This window comes from Chionomys nivalis, chromosome 14, assembly GCF_950005125.1.
Source record: "Chionomys nivalis chromosome 14, mChiNiv1.1, whole genome shotgun sequence".
NCBI lineage: Eukaryota > Metazoa > Chordata > Mammalia > Rodentia > Cricetidae > Chionomys > Chionomys nivalis.
Genome location: NC_080099.1, coordinates 47,924,931 through 47,950,930, shown reverse-complemented (window position 1 = coordinate 47,950,930; position 26,000 = coordinate 47,924,931). Strand labels below are relative to the sequence as shown.

The 26,000-nt window shown below is 41.4% G+C and overlaps 1 protein-coding gene across 16 annotated transcripts in view; it reads left to right on the top strand.

Moving 5' to 3' along the window:
* The first annotated feature begins 743 nt into the window (after positions 1–743).
* Positions 744–26,000, top strand: part of Apc (APC regulator of WNT signaling pathway) — a 96,408-nt gene continuing 71,151 nt past the window's right edge. For 7 of the 16 annotated variants that reach the window (XM_057788986.1, XM_057788984.1, XM_057788982.1 and 4 more), the window contains exon 1: positions 744–1,085. In XM_057788986.1, the coding sequence (XP_057644969.1) occupies positions 921–1,085 (165 nt within the window). In that variant the 5' untranslated portion in view covers positions 744–920. Of the gene's footprint in view, positions 1,086–25,516; positions 25,550–26,000 lie in introns of those variants that run through there. The other 9 variants (XM_057788993.1, XM_057788985.1, XM_057788983.1 and 6 more) reach the window with 3 other exon arrangements.

The window sequence follows — 26,000 nt, the reverse complement described above, 5'->3', positions numbered from 1 at the left end:
TTAGGCCGTATGTCACCTGTGGTAAGAGATTGTTCAACACTGTCCCACAGTGTCCGTTCTGTTTCCTGGTTTGCTCTTTTCCTATTCCTTACCACTACCGGTTTTTGCCTATTCCTTCACAGTAGAGTGTGAATTCCACGAGTTTATATTCTGCATTGCTGTAACCCTAGAGCCAGGATCAGTTTCTATAAGTGACAGATACCCAAAGGATACTTTTTAAACACCCCAAGAAAATTATGATGAACAGGTAACTCAAGGTGAAGAGCTGATTGCTGTTTGAGACAAACTGAGAGGGAGTCCAGAATAAGTAGGTTTGGAATTAAAACGGGCGAGGAAGGCTGGAAGGGCACCTACAGAAGAAAAACTGGTTTTGTCTTCTCCATTGGGAAAGGGACTGACTCCCTTAGCGCTAGAATTCATTTTCAAATTTTCTATCATCAGTACCTAGCCCAGGACCTGGCATTTGGTGAATGCTTGATAGGAACAGATGCTCACAGATAACCGTAGCGTACGCACAAAAAGTCTACTAATTCGTGGTTTCAGCTTAGCTGGGAAAGGTGAGCAGGTTGGAGACTCAGGATTCCCGGTGCAGAGAACAGAAGGGACTAACCAAACCACAGATGCAGGGCACCGGCCGCTGCGGCTGCGCAGTCCAGTCCCTCGGCCCCGAACAGCGGGACGCCCGCCCGCCGCGCCCACCGCGCGTGCGCACTGCACGCTTCCCGCCTCCAGCAAGATGGCGAAGGCCCTGTCCTGAGTGGGCGGAGTGTGGCTGCCGGAAACCCGGCTGCCGCCTTGGGGGAGCTTCGGGCTAAGGCCCGGGAGCAGCGGACGGAGGCTGGCGCGATGCTGTTCCCGGGAAGCGCGGTCGGCTGCCGCTGAGGAAGCTGGAGCGAGGAGTTGCCTTTCCAGCGCCCCCTATGTACGCCTCCTCGCGCTCGGGGCCGGTCGCCGCTTTGCCCGCCTCGGTACCGCCCGTGACTCTCGGGGCCCGGAGCTCCGGCGGCGGCCGGGACCGAGTCCCGCGGGAGGGGAGGCGCCCGGGCGGCGCCCGTGCTTGCGGCCGCGGAGCGAGCGTCTGGCAGGTGAGTACGGCTGCGCACGCCGGCGACTCCCACCCCGGCGACGGCGACGGCGACGGCGACGGCGCCGGAGCCCGGCGGCCCGGGGCCACCGCTCTCCTCCGGGCTGCACGTTCCTGGCCTGCCCGTCTCCGGCCTTCTGCTGGCCGCGGGCTCGCAGGCTCCCCGGCTCCCCTTCCCACACCGTGGGCGGGGGTCACCGTGGGTGGGAGGGTGACTCCTGCCGCCCTCGCACCTTTCCTGGCTTCGCAGGCAGCCTCGCCCCTGCTTGCAGTTCTTTCGCTCTAGGTGCGTGGGTCATCCTGCCCGTTTCATTTGAGCCCAGCCAGCTTTCTTCCCTTGAAAACTTTTGAGCTCCGGGAAGATTATCTGAGCCTAGTTTGTGGAGTTACCGAGGAAAGCGTTGCTTGTTGTGCAGAGGCTGGTGGGATCCGTCCCCCTTGAGAAGGGAACGAGTCCCGGTAGACTGGGATGGTTTAGGCTTCTGACTCCTGCCTAGTGGAGCCTGCGATGGCAAAATGATTGATCGCTTCTAAATCATTAATCTCTTTCGGCATAGTCAGTCTTTGGTCTCCAGATGGAGGCGAGTTTTGTGAAGCGTTCGGTTTTGTAGATCCATTGAAAGAATTGGGGAGTGTTCCGTTCCTTTGGGAAAAAAAAGACCTTAGACATGTAAGATAACACAAAATGGCACAAGAAAGGAGAAGTGGTTTATACTTTCTTTTACACTTTCTTTAGTTATTAGCCCACAGTGCGCATTGAAGCTTTGGAATCCCCAGTGTGCAAGCCCTTTGTTTTTTTTTTTTTGTTTTTTTTTTTTTTTGTTTTTCAGAAAGGGCCGCTCACATTTCTTGTATTCTCAGTTGTGACTAATGTTTAACAATGCATATACACCTGATAGTCGCTGTAACGGGGGTTTGTGCCAGTCTCGGCTACCCCTCAAGGATAATCGCGATTACTGTACGCAAAATTGTCCCGATTAATTTAGGGACCTTGCCAAAGCTTGCAAGTGCAAACTGCCCCATCACAGTGGCGGTGGAGGAAGTTGTCGGGGGTGTTTGTCTCCTCTGTTCCATTCCTTGGATATTTCAAGAGCCCCAAAGTAGGATTAAAAATACTTAGACTTTGCCCTTCGAGGCTGCAATACAGTGGGGCTTTGAATGCTAGTTCAGAAAACTGAGGCGTTAGCTCAGTGCTAGAGTGCTTGACTCCGTGTTTTATTCTCCAGGACTGTAAAAAAAAAAAAATTTAAAATTTCACCATAGGATTGCCCACTTTAAAAGAAGAAATCTTTTTGAGTCTTCCCTCGTTTGTGAGTGGTAGCCCTCACTCTTCCCCACTAAAGACTGCGTGTTCTTAGCTCTTGGCTGTCGCTCCTACGCTTTCATTTCCATTTGAAGGAATAAGAAGGAAGCTGGGGCTTCTAAACTCCAGTGACTGAGAAAAATCTCAGCTGTCTGAGGCATACTTCCTCGATTTCCCAGGTTCTCCCCCCCCAATATTATATCCCTATTTAATGCACATATTTCAGAGACAGAAATGTCTGTTTTTGCAAGAGCAACCCCTTCCCATCTCTCTTTATTTAGAACTGTCCATTATTACTGTCTGGAGGCCTTCTTCAGTCGCTCCCTCTCTCTCCTTTGTACATTTGTGTTTTCCACTGAGCTGCCAGGTACAACTCCAGGAGGCCATTCTGAGTTACAAATTTCCCTTCAGAATTCTTTCATCCAAGGACTTTGATGTAGTCAGATAAATCCTTCTGTCTTGGTTTTGACTGGTGTTAAAACTGCTTAGTAGTGGGTGTGATCATATTACCATTTAGACTATTCTGTATCTATAAAGTAGGATGAAATACCTTGCATCGTGGATCCAGAGGGAGTTGATATGTTAAATGTCCATCTAAGTGTTTGGGCACATCTTCATCTTTCATTTCACTATGAAGTCACCATGAAAGTCACAGTGCTGTAGGGCCATCAAGATGGGTCGGTAGGTAAAGGCGCTTGCTGTGGAACCTAACAACTGGGTCAGACCCCCAGGACCCACATGGTTGAAGGAGATAGCCAACTCTTGCACGTTGTCTTCTGACCAACATCACACACAGACACAATAAATAAATGTAGTTTTTAAAAATCCTTTAAAAAAATCCCCAGCTAATACTAAGCACCAAATCTATTCTGTTTCATCTTCATTTTGCGTAGGCAATTTGTAAAAAAATTATATAGTGCTCTGTAGTAATGAATGACCTGTTCTTAGCATTCTGCACTGTCCTTCCTGGTTTCTTCCAATGTCCTGCCCTCGCTCGGCTTCATTTTTCTCTTACTCCTGCTATCAGCTAGGATGCAAATAGGATTCTCAAACAGAGGTAATGCATTTGCCTCTTGTAATTGGCAGATACGTCCTTAGAAATGGCATGAAGTGTGGTTTGTTTAGCGATCATATAATCAGTGCTGAAACTCCATCTTTCCTCTCTTTTCTCAACATTGTCCTCCTGTTTGAGTTCTTTGCACAGACTTGCTTCTAGCCTCGTAAGAAGATGAGTAGATACAATGTTCGTGTATGATCTTCATTTACTATCAGAGGAAGGTAGAAGGCTTCTCTTCTAGCCTTTCCCCATAGTTCTCAGCTCTCCTGTGGTTGAACAAAACAGAAGGTCGTGCTGCTAGGTCTGGAGCAGGATCTTTTTCTCTGGGGGTGGTAGTTAGGTAGGAGTGGATCCTGTCTAAAAATGAGGACTGGAGCTCAACATGAGTGGGGTGTGTGAAATGGGTCCTAAAAGGGTTGCTAATATCCTCAAGGCTTTCTATGTTCTTTGGTGTGTTTTCTTGGTGGTTATGTACATTTTTCTTTTGATATAAATGATTTTGTGTGGATATTTCTAATTTCTGGAGCTCCCCTTCCCACTTCCGCTGTTCGCCGTGAATCCGTCCCTATCTCAGATGTGCTGCCCCACCCCACATGACAACAGAGCAAACCCGTTTAGTCTGCACCCACCTACATCTTCCGGTGTGCTGCATGTTTGTGTTTTCCTCCTTCTAGCTTCTCCCTTGTAGCACACTTCTCTCAGTCACCCAGTATTGAGCCTTACAGAGTTGTCAGATCTTAAACATATGTTAGTTAGGCTCCAAATTACAGAATACTTAATTGGTGTCTCACAGAAAACATGATCAGAATTAGAGGAGTTCATGACTAGTCAGTTGTGCTGCACAGTGAGGTTTCGGGGATCATCTCTATAATTGACAAGTACTAGTGTGCTGCCTCAGTTGGGTTTTCTATTGCTGTGAAGAGACACCATGACAACAGCAGCTCTTATAAAGGAAACATTTAATTGGGGTGGCTTGCTTACAGTTCAGAGGTCCTGTCTGTGGTGGGGAGCATGGCCATGTGCAGACTTGGTGCTGGAGGAGTAGCTGAGAGTCCTACATGTTGCAGGCAACAGGGAATGGTCTGAGTATCCCACTGAACAAAGCTTGAACAAAAGAGATGTCAAAGCCCACCCCACAGTGACAATCTTCTCCAGCAAGGCCACGCCTCCTAATAGCGCTATTCCCTTTGGGGGCCATTTTCTCCCAAACCACTACATGCACTAACTTTTGAATATACTCATATCGCATCATAATTGTCCATGACTCTTTTTTTTCTCCAAGTACCATACCCACCAAAGATAAGTATGTCCTCTTATCTCTTAATTAGGCAAGTAAACCTTCCACAAAAGGTCTGTATCAATCAGGTGTCTATCTTAATTGTAATAATAATTGGAAAGCCCACTTATGGCATTTAAGTATAAGAAGAGGCTGAAGAGAAAGTGGCATTTGGTGTCAGTGACATATTTCTGCAGTGTTCTATGGAGAAGTAAGCTTTACAAAGAGAATTGCAAACTAACAGTAGGTAGCATAAAGCGCTGTTTGCCAATGCACTGTCATAAACCATACATGGCTTTTTGCCAAACATTTTGATAACCATAAGTAACTATCTAAAGTGGTTTCTTATATAAAATTTGTAAGATTTGAGTGGTAGATTAGAATATTGGATTCTTTTAAAGTTGGTATGATATTAAATGTCTCTGTCTGAACCAGATATAAGCAATTATGAAACAGATTTGTGGTTCCTTTTCAGGGAAAGCATTTGGAAATTCAGGGAACATTTTTGGTTGTCACAGAACTGTCAGTCTCACCAGCAATTAGAGAGTAGAGGTCAGACACACTACGTAGTCTGTGACGTTTGAAATGACCAGTCTCACAAAACAGTCACACCTTAAAGCGCCACTGTATACACGCTGAGATTAGCCAGTGTTTTGCCTTTTAGAAGAATTCACAATGATCTACTTATAGTCTTATATTGTAAATGACAGGACAACAAATTCAAACTGATTTTCAAAAAGCAATGATTCGATCTTGTGTTAAATGTTAGCTCAGGCATCATCCAGTGGTTCCCATGAAAGGAAGAACTTGGCTCAATTGTTCTGGTTTGCTCTGCTGTCTCATTTCCTTTGATTCTGGTTTCATTCTTCTGCCTGCCTCAGGGTAGCAAATTACTTTGGCACTTTCAGACTTAATGTCCACATTTCACATACAAAATAAGATGAATCACTTTTTTAAAAAAATATTTATTTATTTATTTGTTATGTATACAATAGTCTATCTGTGTGTATGCCTGCAGGCCAGAAGAGGGCACCAGATCTCATTACAGATGGTTGTGAGCCACCATGTGGTTGCTGGAAATTGAACTCAGGACCTTTGGCAGAGCAGGCAATGCTCTTAACCACTGAGCCATCTCTCCAGCCCCATGAATCACTTTTATATTCAATGTTGTATTTGTTTTGAGTATCACTGCTCCTGACCTTCCCTAAGCACCTGTTCCTACAAAGTTTATTAGTTTTTCTGTCTTGGTACAACTTTGCAGACTGTGTCTTCATTATGTATCATACTTTGTTTTTTCTCTCTCATGCTCTATTCTCCCTTAATTATCTTTATGTTCTTAAATTCTGTCTAGATTATTTAATGGTTTAGTGGTTTGACCGTATATAGAATAATTTTATACTTAGCACAAAGATAGGTTGTGGAGAAAGCAGAGAAACGGAAGGTCCCACCTCTGTATTCCTTCAACAGCTTTTTTGAGCCCTGAAGTATGTGCATTGTACATGCCACCAAGCATGTGTATGATGTTCTTGTAATTCATTCTTTGGCATCCAAGAAAGATTTCATTTTGGACCTTCTGTGGATGACCAAGACTCTTAAATAAGTATGATAGTATTTGCATATAATCTGTACATCCTCCCAAATACTTTAAATCATCTTTAGATTGCTAATAATGCAAATTTAACATCCCTTGATACAAACAACTGAAATCTGAAAAGCTCTAAAATATTAATTTTTTTGAGCATCAACATGACAGGTGGAAAATTCCACTTACAACCTCATCTGACAAGTCACAGTCAAAATGTGGGCACATTAAAAATATATATACTATCTCAAGTTAAATGAACAAGGTGTCTGTATGCAACATAAATGAATTTTATGTTTAGACTTAACATTCCTAGGATAGCTCATGCATATGCAAATATCCAAAAATCTGAATATTTTTTAATCTAAAATATTTTGGATAAGAGACACTTATGTGTACTTAATGAGTGTTAATGGTAATTAAACTGTGTTGTTTAGATAACACTGACAAGAAAGGCCGTATGTGTTCAGTACAAATAAGTTTCTTCCAGTTGTTTCTAATCTACTGTCAGTTAAATTCAAAGATGCAGAACTTGTGAAATGTACAGTTCACTGTGTTTTCTTAGTCAGCAAATCTTAAACACAAATACCACTCATGTAACAAGTGTTTTAGGTAAAGTTCTTGTCTAAATGTGCAGGGCTCTGGATTTGATTTCCAGCACCCCAGAAAACAAAGCAAACAAAACCCAACTATTTTTGAGGCCCTGCTGTGTAAGTGGGGTGGTGAGAATGGAGAATCAAATAGCCTGTGCTCTTTCTGAACTTACATTTTAGAAGAGAATATAGACAACAAAGAGTGTACATCTGTGCGCAGGTCATGTTTAGGCTTTGAAGTAAATAAAATAATAAATAGGTAATAAAGCTCATTGCTCTAGATAGGTTGGAAAAGGACTTGAGTTAACGAAGTATTGGTAAAAGTCACGAAAGGATCTACTGAAGTGAAATAGTCTGTGTTGTCCTTGTCAGGATTTCAAATCAATGTTACACTAACTTTGTAAAATAAATAGACCCTCATTTCTGCTCTGCACAATCAGTTGGAATTATTTCTTCCTTGAATGTTTGTTTTAATCCAGCAGAGAAAACATCAGGGCTGTGGGGGTGTTTTTCTTTGTGGAAAGGTTTTTACTAAAGGTTTTACTAATTAATTTTCTCTTTTCTCTCTTTCTCTTGCCCTCTTCCCTCTCCTTACTGGGGATCGAACCCAGTGCTTTATACAGACTAGGTAAGCTCTACCACTGAGCTGTACCCCTGTCCTTGGTTCCTCATCTGTGTGCACAGGTGAATGTGGAGGTCAGAAGTTGGCCCCTGGCATCTGTCTGGGGTCTTCTACCTTGGCTGAGACAGGATCTCACTGGGACCTGAGCTTCAGAGGGCTTCCTATTAGCCTAGGCTGGCACCAGCCTCAGGGAACTCCATCACCATCGTCTAGGTGGACAAGTTCTTTACCAACTGAGCCATCTCAGTCACTGTTACTGTTTACTTCCACCATCAGTATTGTTTAGCGTAACGCATGTATTTACTGGTTTTAGGTTTCCTATAAACGTCTGTTTAGGATCCTTTTTATTTATCTTAAAGAATCTAAAACGCATCCTTTAGAATGTCCTCCTGTCTGCCTGAAAAGGTTTTACTTTTCCATTCTTGAAGGATGTTTTTGCTACAGAATGCTAGGTTAGCAGTTACTTGTTAGAATACGTTCTAGATTGATTGTTGCTTTATGTCGGCTCATTCTCTTTATTGATATTATTATTTAAATGTTTTCAAAGACAGGGTTTCTCTGTAGCTTTGGAGCCTGTCCTGGAACTCACTCTGTAGACCAGACTGACCTCGAACTCACAGAAATCTCCCTGCCTCTGCCTCTGCCTTCCGAGTGCTCGAATTGAAGGTGTGCGCCACCACAGCTAGCTGACGCCATGACTCTAAAATTTTAAAATCATGTTGTCATATTCCTTTGAAGGAAGGAACGCTTTTTAACATTGTCTCCTGCTCTATCATCAGTGATTCGGGTTTGAATCCATTCTTATCAGTGCGACACATTTGTCAGCCAGAGGCCTTCAAGTACCACCTTTACCTCAGTATTCGCTTTTACCCTTAGCAGGGTTCTGCAGTAATATGTGCAGATATTCCTGCCTCTCGTGTGCCCTGATCCCTCCTATGTTGTCTTAAGGCTTTATCCTTAAAGTTCCTATTTTATTCACCTATATCTATTATTTGGTTACTCATCAAGAAAGTGCTTAATTTAGGTTGTTTTACAGCCTCAATGTTTTTTTCAAATCTCTAATTTTTTATTCTTTGCAGTTACACACACGTAAGTTTAACTGCTAACTTCTTATGTAAAATAATTAGGAAATTATAATCTAACTCCAATATTTGTAAGTTTCTGTGAATCTGTTGGAGAAATAATTTGTTGTATAAGATAATGCTAACATTTTTATGAAGGTTTTTATTTGGTGTCATCAGGAGTCTGGGACTTATAAAATCACCTTCATCAATTTCACATTGTTAACTTTATGTGTGGCGCCAGAGTGTCATGATTTCTGTTATGATTTGAATGAGGGGAGTTCCTACAAGGTCCATGTGGCAAAGGCGTGGTCCCAAGGTCGTACTGTTAGGAGGTCTGCTGTGAGATGTTGGTGTTGATGCCACTTTGCTTTTTGGGTCATAAGATGAGCTGCTTCCTTTACTGTACATGCACTGTCTGTGCCGCTCTCTAGAGTCATAAAGTGGTGGAACCACTAGGTTATCTTGTATCTGTTTGTGTTAATTACTCAGGTATTTGTTGGAATGAAAAACACAATATGGTCTCTTGTCTTATTCTTCAAATGAAGGGCAAGGAGGTTTTTACTATAGTTGGCACTTCGTCTGGGACTCTGGCTCCCCATCTTTGAAGTGCAGGCAGCATTAAATGTCTATTCTCAGCACTAAGGAGGCAGAAGCAGGCAGATCTCCGTTGAGTTCGAGGCCAGCCTTGTATACAAGACAGGCTCCAAAGCTACTGAGAAACCCTGTTTTGAATCCCCCCCAAAAAAGATTATTTAATATCTCACTTTTAAAATTATTTTCAGAGAGATAGTTGGTCTGAAATGCCTGATACACCATTTCTACAAGTAGAAGTCCAGGCATTTGACAACTTGTCCAAAGAAGACTAAGCATTCCTGTGTTAGTGTGTTACTCATTTGTGTTAATGTCTCTTTGTAGCATAAATGAGAGACCCGAGAAACGTAAAAATTAACATGTAGTCGTTTCGTAATACCACTGTTTTTTTTTTTTTTTTTTTAAAGACAGTGTCTGCATAGCCCTGGCTGCCTATAGCTCATAGAGACCCACCTGCCTCTGGAATTAGAGGCCTGAGCCACCTCCTCCCTGCTCTAAAATGTATTATTTGCCAGGCTAGTTCCTGTTACCTGTGGGAAGGGAGGCGGGATATCACGTCTGATTGTGTGTCGCTGGAGCAGGCGTCGTCCTTTTGACCTGGCAGGATATAATCTTACATTGTAAAGTAGGGTTCTACAAGTTTGCAAAGGACATGAATTGAGTTGACAAGGTCTGCAAACAAATTGTCCTTTAATGGTTGTGCTAGAAGTTGAGTTTATTTTCAGTAATTAATGTGAGAATTCTTAAGCCATGTAGATGTTGTGATTTTTTAAATTACATGTATTTATCTTGGAGTGTGAGTGTACGTCTTGGTCATAGCATGCATGTAGTGATACTTTGTGTTTTAACAAATGAAGCTTGCCTGAAGATCAGAGAAGCAAAGCTGCCAGCCACTGGAGAGTTCTTTTACCAGTACCAATGCTCAGACTGAAGGTGCAATCCTGTCCTCAGACTGCATCTGTCTCCACCAAACCTCAGACTGCACTGAGCTCCCAGCTCCTCCCACCTTGTATTCCTCTCTCTGCCCAGCCATATAACTCCTGTCTCCACCTCCCTAGTGCTGGGATTAAAGGGTTGGGATCACCTTTGTGTGAGCTCTGTTTGTCTTTTAGAGGGATTCAATCTTGTGTAGCCCAGGGTGGCCTTGAACTAACAGAGGTTCTCTGTGTCTTCTGAGTCCTGGAACTAAAGGTGTGTGCCACCACTCCCTGGCCTCTGGTGGCTTAGCTCTGCACTCTGAGCAGGCAAGCTTTATTTGTTAAAACACAAACAGAATATCACTGCACAAGCAGATGGAGGTCCAAGAATTGCTTGGGGGCATCAGTCCTCTCCTCCCACCCTGCGTGTCCCTGGGATCAAACTCTGGTTGTAAGACTTGGATGTAAGCCCCTTTACCCACGGAGGCATCTTGGCATCCCTGGGGGTTGTGAATTTCTTTTTCAGGGATAAAATAAGAGTTTTAAATCTTAACACATCTATAAAAATGCATAATTTGTATTTGGATTTATTTAATTAAAAATGGAGGTCAAACTTTCAGTTTAGAAATTCTAGGCTTGCTGGGCAGTGGTGGCACATGGCTTTAATCCCAGCATTCAGGAGGGATTGGCAGGTGGATCTCTGTGAGTTTGAAGCGAGCCTGATCTTCAGAGCTAGTTCCAGGACAACTGGGGCTGTTACACAGAGAAACCCTGTCTCGAAAAACCAACCAAAAAGAAAAAAGAAATTGTCAACTTCACATTGGTTGACAGTCTTCCTTCTTTATAAAGTTATGTTGGGAATTTAGAATAACATTCATATTTTATAGTTATTTGACTTGGTATTCTTCATAGCCTTTAGCATGAGATGCCGTCCATTTCTGCCCTTAAATTGATGCATTAAAAAAAAAATACAGAAACAGGCCTCTTGGAAGGAGCTTAAAATTTCTGAATTTTGCCTTATTCTTTTTCTTATCTGCCAAATGGGTATACTAACTTGAAGATCCGTGTTGATTATGGTGCCTTTGCTTCCTGTTTATTTCAGATTTGTTCACTTGCATTCAAAACACTGGGTGCTAACTTGGAATTGCTCTGTGCTCGGCCATCTTACCCACCTATTTACACTGTGTGAAGTCAATGCCTTTGTCATTGTTCCTGAAGTGCCTTTCTGCCCTATCCCACTTGCTAGGCACAGCAAGATAATGATTCTCAGTGTCTTTTAAGATCCGTTCAATGGGTAATGCACCTTGGTTACTTACGTCTTAGTTGCCAGTGCAGTTAATTTTAGACCTCATGAATTAGTGAGTGTGTTTAATTTCTTAAAGTTTGCTACCTGACTGAATTCAGGATGAATCAGTCTCACCCTTCAGTCTTGGCAGCTGTTACTTTCCAAGCTGTTCCTTGGCCTGGCCTGTCACACAGGTTGAGTATTCCTTATCCAGAATGCTTGAGACTAGAAGTATTTTGGATTTTTGTCTTTCTTGGACTTTGCAATATTTGTATATGCATAATTTGAGGATGGGACTCAAGTCCAAACATGAATCAGTTTATATTTCTCATATACCTCAAGGTGTGTATATGTACATACACATATATTCTTCTGGTTGTGCTGGGACCGGACCCCAGGGCTAATGCTATGTTAAGCACACACTGAGCTATGTATTTTGTACATTAGTACATCAGTTTGTATTTTGACTGTGACCTGTTACATGAGATCAAGTATTAATTTCCCAAGTCATGTTGGCACTTAAAAAAGTACTGGATTTATGGGAAGTTGAATTTGTGGTTTTCAGATTGTTCAACTTGTATAATTTCTAAAGAATTTTACTTAAACAGTAAAGCAGCAGTTATGTTAGATTAAGTGCCTCAGAAAAGGAACAGATGATACTATTACTCTATCATAGCATTTAATGTATTTAATTAGGGATCCTGTTATCTTATTTTCAAAATCTTGTCATGCTTGACAAGGATAATGCTCACTTTTCCTGTTACATTCTTTTGTAAACACTGGAGTGTGGTTTTAGTACCTTATTTAATTAACCAGTGACAGTCTACCCACTTCATTCTTTTAAATTCTCTGTCTTTGCTATAGTTTAAGTTCAGAAAAAATCTGATGTATTTTATAATATTCTGGTTGTCTTTCAATAGTTTCTTACTTCAAACACATTTCTCCTGTGTTTTCTCTAACATTAATGTACATATTGACAGCAATTAAGAATATATTATCTACCTGGGCGGTAGTGGCACATGCCTTTATTTCCAGCACCCTGGAGTCAGGGACAGGCCAGTTCAAGGACAGTCAGGTTTGCAGAGGGAGTTCTGGGACAGTCTCCAAAACTACATAGAGAAACTTTGTCTTGAAAAACAACAAATATATATATATCCATTGAAGCAAATTTAAGGATTGGAAAGTGTTACAGTGGACAAAACTCTTAAAATTGTTATTATTTAAATACTTTATTCATTTAATTTTTTGGGTATGTGTCTGAGGTGTATGTAAGTTTTCAGGAGCCTGAGGTGGTCAGAAGAGGGATCAGAGCCCCCGATTTAAGATAGAATTAGATAGATCTTTGACAGAAAGTTATATGTAGTCAATAACTTGTTCACTAAATAGTGTAAGTATGTTGAGGACTGAACTTGAAAGAATGGCTTTCCACCTTCTGTAACAGGTGTTCAGCATCACTTTGTTTTTTTTCAGACAGGGTTTTTCTGTGTTACAGCTCTGGCTGTCCTAGAACTCTCTTGTAAACCAGACTGGCCTCAAACTCACCAGAGGCCTCAAACCTTTCTCTGTCTCCCTAGTGCTGGGATTTTACTGAGTTGCAAATTAAAATGTTTTATTTGTCTTATACTGGTTGTTAAAGGCCATATGATTATTGTAGCAGAGGCTTCCAGTTTATTACTTTGAGTATTTTCTGCAATTTAATTCTTACCTAGTAGATGTATACTCACTGTTTGTCATTTTTATTGAAATTAAGCACCCACCATTGGTATAAGAATATTGTGATGATAAATAAATATATTCTTTATTTATATGAGAATTAATTGCCTTTGATTCTTAGCGAATGGAAACCTGGACTCAAATTTGGCAGCTGTTTTAGTCAGTGTTCCATTGCTGTGAAGAGACACCATGACCACAGCACCTCTTATAAAGAAAGCATTTAATTGGGGCGGTTTTCAGAGGGTCATGCAGGGAACTTGGTAGCAAAAAGCATGGTGCTGAAGAGGTAGCTAAGAGTTCTGTATCTGGATCTGCAGGCAGCAGGAAGAGAGAGACACTGGACTTGACTCAGGCTTTTGAAACCTCAAAGCTCACCCCCAGTGATACATTTCCTCCAACAATGTCACACCTACTCCAGCAAGGTCACACCTCCTAATCCTTCTCAAGTAGTGCCACTTTCTAAACATTCAAATACATGAGCCTATGGGACATTCTTATTCAAACACCACAGCAGTTTTAATTAGGTTAGGACAAAGCATTGACTTCTGCCTGATTGATTTACTTGCAAGATAAAGGCATACCATATTTTATGCTTCTTAAATGTATTTCCTGACGTAATATACAGAACCCCTCTTTCAGGTAACTTTTCTATAAAAAGAGCTAGACACAGACATTTAAAACTCAGATCACACTTAGATTAGCCAACATAGATCATTTCTTGTTATATTTCCTTGGATGTTTCCAGAATTGTAACACTTGCTTATTGACCTTAAACCTTATAATAGTTATCCCCCACACACACCAACCCACCAATGATAGAAACTTGTCTAGCAGGTACATGGCCCTGTGCTCAACCCCTAGCACTAGGAAGGGGAGAGAGGAGGGGTAATGAATATGATTTCAGACTAAAAGCTAACTAAAGTAACTTGAAGCTTCTCCCACTGAGTATGTACACATGTTCCTATATGGTGGTGCACATATGTGCGTGTGGAGATGATGGTAGCCTCAATTGCCATTTCTCATTTGCCATCAGTGACTTGAAGCTTGCCAAATAGACTAGCTTGGCAGGACAGTGGGTTTCAGGGACCCACTTGACCTGTCTCTCCACCAGCTGGGATTACAAGCACATCACCATACCCAGCTTTTTAGATGTGGGTTCTGGGGTAAGATAAGCATTCTACCAATTATGCCATCTCCCCCAATTAGCATTATTCCCATTCTAAACATAAAAGAATTCATCTTTGTCAAGAGACTTCAGGTTTTTTTTTTTGTATTAGAATAGATATTGCATGCATGCAATATACATTTGAAAACTGCAAGTATGTGTCTATAAAATGAATCTCCTATACTTGCTTCCTAACTATCCACAGAAGCAGAGGAAATCAGTTCTGTCTACCTTTTTAAGTTATTCCAGACTATGAGTATTCTTTTGGAAGGCAGAAATTATATTATTAGAACATTAGCATTCAGGAATTGATGTACTTAAGCTTTTCATTGATAACTTTTTTGCACTACAACAAACACTATGAAACAGATGATTGAAGCCAGTCTCTGCTCACATAGCATTTCTCTTGGAAATCTCACTGGCTTGGAGTTTAAAAGTGGCCCCATAGTGGTAACAGAAAGATCTGGCTGGGGCAGCTCAGTTGCTAGCTATATAGGCAGCCATTATAAGGAATTTGCATTGGGAATTAATTACCAGCATAATTGCTAATTGCTTACCCACATAAGCAGTTTTTGTCAATGTGGCTGGAGCTAGGAAATTCACTTCCGAGTTCACTTGCTCACTTACCTGATTGGCAGGTTGGTGTTGGTCTGGGCCCTTAATGTTGGCTTCTCTGCAGGGTTACTGAAGTATCCTCAGGACACTATGACTGGTTCCAGAGTAAGCAGTCAAGAGAGACCAGAGCAGGCGCTATTATGTATAGATATCATATATTATAGATCTTTACTGTCTATTGATTGAGATACCAGTGTCTTCTAGAAAAATCCCATCGGTACACTCAAAAATAATATCAGATCTTTGGGTATCCTCTAGCTTAGTCAAGTTGACACATAAGATTAGCCATCATAAAGATGTGAATTTTAACTATATTCTCTATAAATTTAAAATGCTGTGATAATTAGGCTGCTAGATTAGTGTGGAAGAATAAGGCTGCCACACTATAAAATGGAATTGGGAGAAAATTATTATTATTCAAAGAAGCTTTTGATGGGCTGGGGGGGTGGGTGTCAGTACAGTACTTACCACACAAACATCAGGATCTGAGCTGAGATTCCCCGGCACCAGTGTAGAAAGCCAGAAATGGCAGTGCGCACCTGTAATCCTCATGCTGGTGAGGAGACACAGAGCATCCTTGGCGAGCTCCAGGTTCAGTGAGAGACCCTGTCTCAAAAAATAAGGTGAGTTGAAGAAGGTATTGAACATTAACTGTGGCCTTCAAACAAATGTGCACACACATATACACACCCAAAGTAATTTTTAGAGAAGAACTTGAAATATCCAGTTATAAGAGGGTGTGATGACAGGAAAGACTGATCACGTGTTTATTTCATTTATGTTTCATGCAGCTGAGTGAAATATCATGTTGAGTATTCAGGGGATAAGGTTAAGATAGAAACGCCAATTTGAGATTTAGTGTAACATAGTTTGGTATTCTTTGAAAGAAGTTTAAGATCAAGGAGGGATTTGTAAAGATTAGTAATACTAGGGTGTGTGTGAGAATGAGCCAATAGGAAAGGAGAGGCTGATTTGGGAGAAAAGACTAGCCAGATGAAGAGTAGTTGTAGTTTTTCTCAGGTGTGGACCATTTATGGGGCAAGGGAACTTAAGAGGGAGGGCAGCCCACACTCACGGCCATGGGACAGAACTCATGCTTGGAATCACAGCACTTGATAGGCTGAGGCGGGGGGTGAGCAATTTCGATGAGAAAAGAACTGGAACAAAAGGAAAAAAAAAAAAACAGGAGTAGGCAGCTGGGTCTGTGGTGGTGATGAGGTTCCAGTCCCACCCACTATTGCCAGCTGCATACTGTCTGGGGCGTGCTGGAGTGTGCACGAGTTGGAAAGTTGACTTCTAGTTGTTGGCAGTAAGAATTCACCAAGTCAGAGCAGAGTGGGAAAGAGGCTGGCTATTTATATGCTCGTGGCCCTTTTTGTTTGCTTGTTCCTAACATATACATGGTTGGTCAGTGTTTAGCTCTAGTCAGGGACAGGCTTTGTAGGGTCACAGCTCTGTGTTGGAAATTCATGTCACCATTTCTGTAATGCCCACCAGACCTAGCTTGTTCCCCCACAGCTAGGACTGGTACTTTCAGTGGTCCAACTGCCTAGTCACTTCTTGCTCATTCTCTTGTAAGCAGCTCAGTAAACTCACTGGTACAACCTAGCTGAGCTTGGGTGGAATCTTTGGTCTGAATCTGGATAAAAGAGTCATTTATTTATGTCTTTCCAGGAAAAGATATGCTTCAGATATCATTACAAATGTGTGTGATGTCTGGCAGATTATATAAGTAGTTTTTCTCCAATAACTTTTTATTGTTAAATAATTATATTAATTCTTGAGAATTTCATACATTTTGAACATGTTTGTTCCCCTCAACCTTTCCATCCCTTCTCACCCACCTGTGTTATTGCTTCTTTCTTTTCTTCTTCCTCTGTAGTGACATTTCATTTATATTTTAATAAATAAAGCTTACCTGAAGATCAGAGAGTAAAACAGCCCTACTGGTCAACTTTACAGACCAGGTAATTGTGCACACCTTTAATCCCAGCTCTAGAGAGGACTTTAAGACAGGAAGAGACAGCTCTTAGACACAGTCTCTGAGATTCTGGAAGGCAGGATCACCATTTCAGACTGAAGTAGAGGTAAAGAGCCTGTGGCTGGCTGTTTTTTTTCTTTTCTTTTCTTTCCTTTCCTTTTCTTTTCTTTTTTTCAAGACAGGGTTTCTCTGTGTATCTCTGACTGTCCTGGAACTCACTCTGTAGACCAGGCTGGCCTACAGATGTACTCAGAGAGATCCGCCTGCCTCTGCCTTCCTGAGTGCTGGGATTAAAGGTGTGCACCACCATGACTCAGCTGCTGTTTTGCTTTTCTGACCTTCAGTCTGAACCCCAGTATTTGTTTCTTGGTTTTTATTAATAATGTCACATTTCCCCATCAAGGCCAGCTTGTGTTACCCTACTAGTATTAGGATTGGGACATGCTCTGGTGTGTGATCAGCCCAATAGGTCACATTATTAAAAAACAAATAACTGACTCTCTCCCAGTACCATCAGATGGTACTAGCTCCTCAGCTGCTAGTGGTGGGATCTCTCTCTCTCTCTCTCTCTCTCTCTCTCTCTCTCTCTCTCACACACACACACACACACACGCACGCACACACAGAGTGTGCATGTGCTCTCTGTTGGGATTTTGTTTGGCTAGAGCATGTGCAGGTCTGTGCATGCTGTTACAGTTGATATGAGTGCATATGTGCCCAGTTGTGCCTGGAAAGCTAATTGCTTTTATATTCTCAGGGAAGTTGGTCTTTAACTGAACCTATCATAAGGAGTGAAAATAGATTTGTTACAGGTTTGAGGAGACATACAAAGCTCAGAGTAAGAAATAGAGTTGTCCTTCTAGGCCAGTGTTGACTCTCCTTTCATGTCTGTAGTTATAAATGTAAAGAGAAGTAGCCTCTCCTTTCATGTCTGTAGTTATAAATGTAAAGAGAAGTAGCCAGCGCTGTTCCTGAACAGTATGAGTGCCACTGCCACTTCCTTCTGTTGCCCAGGGCTAAAGAACTACTTTCTTTGTGCTTTCAGAGTTTACAAATGACTTATTGTTCTTAGGGCCAGAATAGAGTTACTTGTTTGTTTGTTTGTTTGGTTGGTTGGTTTCCCCTATTTTAGAAGGTAGAGGGAAAATGCCAGGCCTCCCACATGTAGGCTGATGAGATTTTATGTAGTCTCAAGTTCAGCTAGGTTGATTATCACTTCAGCGGATCTCTCTCTCTCTCTCTCTCTCTCTCTCTCTCTCTCTCTCTCTCTCTCTCTCTCTCTGTAAAAAGAACTTTGTATTCTCAGCCATGGAGAGCACTTGGAAAGGTGCCCCTTTTCTGCCCCACCTGTTTTATTGAACAATTTTGTTTTGTTTTAATAGCAGAACTTTGGGGAAATGTTAAGAAAAGGCACTTTTCATACTATCAGAGGTATAGGATAGTTTAAGATCAAGAGACTTTTTGATAGTTGTTATTAGTTGGGAAAGGTATTTGAATGTGAAATGAAATTTAGTACAATTCTTGAATCTTGCTTTTGGCTTCTATAAAAGAACCTATGTAGTGTTTCAATAAATTCTACCTGACTTTGGATACCTTTACAAAATACATTTTAAAAGACTTAGAAAATGAATGTTTCTGTTCTAAAGACATTAGTCTGGATGGGGGTGTACTTTAGTGGTAGAAAACATGTCTAGCATCAGAAGCAGCCAGTCCCCAGCACCAAGAAAGGTCACAGTGCCTGATGTGAAAGAGGGTTCGCATATACTAGGTGCATTGGATTCATTCGTCCTCGTCTCTCTGGAATGTAATATTAAACACTTATATGAACCCATTTGTTAATGACCATTCTTGCCCTGGAATGAAATGAAATCCGCATGTTAAGTACTACCTTTAGTAGTCCGGAAACCCAGCGTCTCCTACTCTAAGTGACACTGGCCTGTTACATTAGGGAAGGTTTAGAATTTGTTTTCCATTTAGCAAGCTTGGATCATTTGACCTATAATGACAAATTTTTTTTTTTTTTTTGGTTTTTCGAGACAGGGTTTCTCTGATGACAAGAAATATTAATGAGAAATTTTAATCCTGCTTTACTACGATGAATAGTCTCTCAAAAACATGTCTCTGTGTGCTCTTCACTCTCAAATAGCCCCTTCCTTTGTATTCATGTCAGATAGACAGAAGATGGATGGAGAGAGGGAGGGAGGGAGGGAGGGAGGGAGGGAGGGAGGGAGGGAGGGAGGGAGGGAGGGAGAGGGAGAGAGAGAGAGAAATGATGGAGGAAGGTCATTGGTTAAAAAATAAAGAAACTGCTTGGCCCTCATAGGTTAGAACATAGGTGGGTGGAGTAAACAGAACAGAATGCTGGGAGGAAGAGGAAGTGAGCTCAGACGCCATGCTCCCCTCTCCCGAGCAGATGCGATGAAGCTCCGACCCAGGATGGACATAAGCTAGAATCTTCCCGGTAAGCACACCTCGGTGCTACACACAGTAATAGAAATGGGCCAGGCAGTGTTTAAATGAATACAGTTTGTGTGTTGTTATTTTGGGGCATAAGCTAGCCAGGCGACCAGAAGCTGGGGCGGCAGGAACGCAGCCCACAGCTCCCGATAGATAGATAGATAGATAGATAGATAGATAGATAGATAGATAGATAGATAGATAGATAGATAGATAGATAGATAGATAGATCGATTTTACATGAGAGGAAACATTTGCCTTCCCTTACTACTCTTCCATCTCAAATAATTTGCCTTTTTTGTTGGGGCAGAGGTAACAAGACAGGGTTTCTTTGTGTAGTAACCCTGGCTCTGCCTCCTGAGTGCTGGAATTAAAGCCATGCTATAATCTGCCTTTTTATGTCATATTCTCTCTCTCTCTCTCTCTCTCTCTCTCTCTCCCTCTCCCTCTCCCTCTCCCTCTCCCTCTCCCTCTCCCTCTCCCTCTCCCTCACACTTTCTCTTTCCTTTTCTCTCTCCCCTACACACACATACACACATACACAAGCTCTCTGTACTTTACTAACATGAGAGAAAACAAAGTATTTGTCCGTCTGACTTATTTCTCTTTATGTGATGATCTTGAGTTCTTCTACCCATTTCTCCACAAATGAAACAATTTCTTTTTTTCCTACGGTCAAATAAAACTCCACTGTATGTTTACAACATTTATCTATGGTGGACAGCTAGACTGATTCCATATCTATTGTGAATATTACAACAGTAAACACGAATGTTCAAGTATCTTGGTGGTATGCTGACTCAGGTTGCTTTGGGTGTGTACCCATGAGTGGTATAGCTAAGTCCTTTGATGATACTAGTTTTAATTATTTTTGAGAAACCTCCATGCTGGTTTCTGTAATGACTGTACAGTCTCATCAGCAGTGTGTAAATGTCTGTGTGTGGTGTCCATTGCATTCCCACATCTTCACTAGCATGTATTGTTGATTCCTTGGCATTCTGACTAAAGTGAGATATAACCTTGGTTTAGCTTGTATGTGGTGGGGGTGTTGTGGGCCGGTGCATGTGGAGGCCAGAGGTCAAGCATCTTCTGTCTTTCCTTCCTCCCTCAACCCCCACCTTTTTTATTTTATGACACAGGGTCTCACTGAACCTGGGACTTGCCAAGTCAGCTAGATTGATCAGTCAAGGAAGCCCCCGGGCTCCTCCTGTATACTTTGCAACACTGGAATTTTAGGCCTGAACTCAGCTTTTTAGTGTGGATATCCAAACCCAGGGTCTGGGCCTTGTGCAGTAGGTGCTCTACCTGTGGAGCCTTCTCCACGGATCTACGTGGAATTTTTAGTTGCCTTTTCCAGGATGTTTTGAACAACAAAAACAAAAAATAAAGAATTTACTTGCTTACACACAAATTTAAAAGTTAATAAATAAAATTCCTATGGCAGTCCATAGAGCATTCCTATAAACATGTTCTTCCAGTTGAAAATACTTTTGACCGTTACACTTGGCTGTAATTTTATGGCTGTAATTTCTCATTATTTTTCCTTTTGAGTAGGAAGAGACACTAGTCCCGTTGCTTTTTGAAGACCTTGCTCTTGCCATACATTCCTCCTTATTTGAGATACTTATTCCATTGTCTGTAGAATAAAGCTTAAAAATTTAAGCTAACAGGTAAGATCAGACGCTCTGCCCCAGCACCCTTCAGGACTAGTTCTGTCACTCTGCTCTCTGAAGTCTTTTCCTGATAAGCTAGACAAGACCTAACCTGTCCTCTTTTAGCCATATAAAATTGGCCTTAACCTTTGTATTAGAGCTTACATTGTACATGCCTCAGTTCAAGTTAATAGATTGTTGTGTTCATCTTTATGTTGTTGTGTCATAACAACATATTCGTACATTGAACGGAATACATGAAACACCAGGTGTTCCAGATCTCAGAGAACAGCAGGGTCCTCATGGAGTTTATGTTCTGGTTTGGGAAATGAGAAGACACACACCTTAGTAAGTATGTAGGTAGAACGTTTTCTATTTCCGGTGGCTCTGCGTGAGGACAGCACCGTGGTGTGGGGGAAGGCGGAGCAGAGGGCAGTGACTCGGTTAGCATGGAGGGTCTTTAACAGTGGAGGCTGTGAAGGAACTGTCATAGTAAGATTTTGGAAGCAGAGTTGTTTTCTGGGGACTGAACCGAGGGTCTTTTTCTTGGTATGCAAGTGATCTTCCACTGGCTGTACCCCCAGCCCTTTTTGTACACATACATACATATCCATACACAGACATACACATAATCAAAAGTATTTTTTTTGTTGTTTTTGTTTTTTGAGACAGGATTTCTTTGTGTAATTCTGGCTGTCCTGGAACTCTCTCTGTAGACCAAGCTGGCCTTGAACTCACAGAGATCCACCTGCCTCTGCCTCCTGAGTGCTGGGATCAAAGGTGTGCACCCAGCTTAAAATTGATCTTTTTTAAAACTGTTAAGAGAAAATGCAGTACCTGGGTTGATATACTGTATGCATAAACAAGGTCTTGGTTTGTTCCCCAGCCCCTGCCCCCCAAAGTTAGTTGGTGTTATATATAATAATTATATAAAACATTATATATAAAATACATAATGTTCGGTATTTTTATAATACCACATGAATTATGTAATTATGTTATCTTCTACAATATTCTAATCATCTTGGAAAGGTACCAGAAGTTCAGTTAACTAGCCTGTTGTTAGAAATATGAGGTTAACATTTTAGTAATATAAATAATGCTGAATATTTTTTACAGTATAAATATTTTTCTTTATATTTATTTATTTGTCTCATTTTGGTTTTGGTGAAACAAGGATTGAACCTAGACATAAGCACTACCATTGAACATCTCTCAATTTTACCCTTCCTCTTTTTATTTTTTCAAAGTTTTTTTTTTTTTAATTTTACCTGCATGCATGTCTGTGTACCATGTGCATGATTGATGCCTGTCAGAGGCCAGGAAAGGGTGTTATGTACCCTAGAATTGCATCTCTTTATAGGTAGAAATTTGTTTTGTTTGAATTCTCCAGTAAAGAGACAACTGAAGTTACCAATAAAAGTAAGAATTAACTACAGCTGTCAAAAGGAGCACTGATTTAACTCACTTCACCAAACTCAAATGCTTTTATTAATATCCTTGTCAGTTCTTTAAATGTTCAGTTTTTTAAAAGACATGTATGAATGAGTGCCCTTTGAGGCCAGAAGAGGGCATGAGATCACCCAGAGCTGGAGTCATAGGCATTGTGAGTGGGAACTGAACTTGGGTCTTCTGGAAAAGCATTCTCTAACAACTGAGCTATCTCTCTAGCCTCTAAACTGTGAGTCTTAAATTAGGTTTAATGGATATATAAAATATAGAACATACAGTTGAAGACATTAATAATCCTATTAATCTTATTTGGTCTTTTTGTTTTATTTTTTTAAGACATGGTTCTTTGGGTAGCTCTGGCCACCCTGGAACTAATATTCTAGAGATCAGGCTGGCCTTGAACTTGGAGATCTGCCTGCCTCTGCCTCCTGAATGTTGGGATTAAAGGTGCACACCATGATTGACTGGCTTGGTCATAATTCTTTGTAAGGTTCAAATTTTTCAAAGATAAAATTTGCATTCCTGTTTAATAACACTTGCAAGTTGAGCCATTTACTGAAAACAAACTGGTAAAAATTTAAATTAAAAATATTTCTGAAAAAAAGATCTTAAAAGAGTCTATAAAATTTCAGTGTTATATTTTGAATAAAAGTTACCTTTATTAGTTTTTATCACTCCATGCGCTTGTGCGAGAGTACATGTACTTGCGTACAGAGGGATCTGTGGGGCCCAGAAGAAGATGCCAGAGTCTTTGGGAAGTTGTTTCAAGCGTCTGAACTACCCAGCAAGGGGCCAGCTCTCCTGATAGAGCAGCAAGTGATCCTAACCCTGAGCCATCTCCGTAGCCCCGAAATGCTGTCTTTAGTTCTTTTTTTTTTTTTAAGATAAAATTTAGTCTTGAAGAAGCTGGCTTAATGGCTACTGCTGCTGCTGCTTCTTCCTCCTCCTCTTCTTATTCTTAATTGAGTTTTATTGAATAATCCAGTTGGCAGCATGGTGACTATAAAAGTCTTTGGACTTCTTATACTTGAACCACAGTCTAGGTTTATGAACATGTAATGGTCATAGCTTTCTTTGAAACTTAATCATTTGATGGTCTGTATGTAAGGAAGCCTTGGGGTCATTCTTTAGCACCCCGTGCCACTGAATCACTGACTAATTTCAGTATTAGTACATGTAGTTAAAATTTAAACAAGTTTTGACTACCAATTCATTTCTTAAAGTAATAGCTTAAGTAACTCATAACCCGAGTCAAAAGTAACAGGCATAATTGTTTCATAGACTATTAAGAAGTTATTTTGAGGAGCTTTTAAAATACATTCTTTATTTTGCAAGATAATTTTTCTTTCTGGAGGGCCGATCCTGAATGAGAAATTGTGAATTTGTCATAGACGATGACTGTATAATGAGTCCTAGAGACTGAGTGATGCATTTCCAGTAAGAAGATCTTAAAAAAGTCTTTGTAAAGCCATGTCTTTCATGAAAGATGTTTAGAATAGAGTCAAGTTGATTCACGTTTCCTTTGTTCAGTATGAGGCTTTCTTTCTAAATATGTTTAAGATTTTAGTATATAATTCTAATTACAGTTATATTGTGGTCAGTGTGGAAGTCCTGACTTACAGCAAATATATACAGCATATTAGGCATTTATAGAGACTAATAGAGGAAAAAAGACCCAAAGCCCAAAAGAAAATTAGAAATCCCTCCCATATTCTGACCTTCAAAAGAATATCCCTATTTTGTTGTGTGTTATCCTTTTTAAGATTTAATTTTTATTGTATTTGTGTATTTGTGTGTGGTTCTGTGACATGAGTGTATTACCAGTTGATAGGTCTGGAGAGGGAGTCAGATTCCCCTGGAGCTGGAGTTCCAGGCCACGTGAGCAGGCACATGGGGTGCCACAGTAGTGTGGTTCTTACCACTAGACTCCCACTAGCCCCTAATTTTCTTCTGTGTGTAATGTTTTATAAACGGGAATTGCCTCAAAAATGATACTTAGTAGCTTCTTGTCATTTTATTTGAAAAAAATGCAAGAAATTATAGTGAATATACTTCATTTAGAACTCTAAATTTTAGTTTATTTTTAACACTTCAGTAGATAGGGCTAGGGAAGGGATGTAGCTTCGTAGGTAGAGTGCTTGACTAGCCTATAAGAAGCCCCGAGTTTAGGATCTAACTCTGCATAAACCCTGGGTGGTGGCATACACACACACCTTTAGTCCCAGCCTTTGTGGAGGCAGAAGTTCAAGGTCATCCTTGGCTCTCTTAAGTGCTGTGCTAGCTTGGCACGCATGAGACCCTGTCTTAGAAATATTTGTTTGAAAAAATTTTCATGTTTAAGACAAAGCTTAAATCAGACTTTTAAGCTAGAACTTAATGTGAATCCTTGCCCTTCTAATGCATAAATCAGTAAATGTGGAGTATGCAGTAGGATTAGTGGTAATTAACAGCTTGCCCTATATGCCTGGGAGTGCTTTAAATACACCCTGCATATACTAACTCCTATTTTATGCTTGTTCTTGTTTAATAAAAGAAGGAATTTAATCACTGAGAGGTCAGATGACTAGTTAGAGGGTGAGAGGAGCAAAAATATTTAGCCCAGGCTGGAACTCTGAGGTCAGACACAAGTCACTGTGTTTTGTCATCATGGCTTTTCTGGTAACTGTCCTAAATACAGTCATAATTAGAGTTAATCTACTGAACAAGTTAATGATTTATAATGTCAGATTATTCATTGTAAATCACTGACTAGAATTCTGTTTCTCTGCTGCATGTCAATCATGAGAATGAAATCTAATTTACTGCCCCTCCCACCGTCAGTATCCCGCATCCCATGAGGGGCTTTCCACCCTGTGAACCTCCTGGTTTTGAGTGTCAGCTAACCTGGGTTGCCGAGGTAGGGATGTCCGGCTGGACAGTGCGGTGCAGTGGGGTGGGTCTCTGCCCTGCTGTGAAGCAGGTCAGAAGCGTGAAGCAGCTGTGTAATCCGCTGGATGCTGACCAGGGCGCTCCCCATTCCAGTCAGGAGCCAGCGGATTGGCTGGGCGCAGACACACGTGACCGACATGTGGCTGTATTGGCGCAGCCTGCCGGGGTGTCACTGGAGACAGAATGGAGGTGCTGCCGGGCTCGAAAATGGGGTAGGTGCTGGAGCTGCGATGGCCCGGCTTGCTGCAGGGGAGAGGGAGGAGGTGGTTTTCTCATGGACTGCCTTAAACCGATGACCTTTCCTTGGCACAGGGTCTACTGCCACATGCCAAGCCTAGGAGGCAGGGGCGTCGTCCCACTCCTCTCCCCCACCCCCCACTGCAGCACAGGAGATGGATTTCCTGTGCTTCTGATCCTGGGATTTTGACAGAAGAGGAAGAAGGGGGAGGGGTAGAAGTGGTAAGGGGAGCCGGGAGAAAGCCGTTTTGTTTTTTATAATGCCTGTTGACAGTGGAGTGGGATAACAGTATCTAAGGAAACGAGTAGAGGACAACAAAGAATGGAGCACATTCATGGCGAGGAGAGAAAGCCCTAGCCCTTTGAAAGGCTCCTTTTCCTCCTTGGCCACAAGGACACAGGCAGTGGTAGCCAAGAGTGGGCATA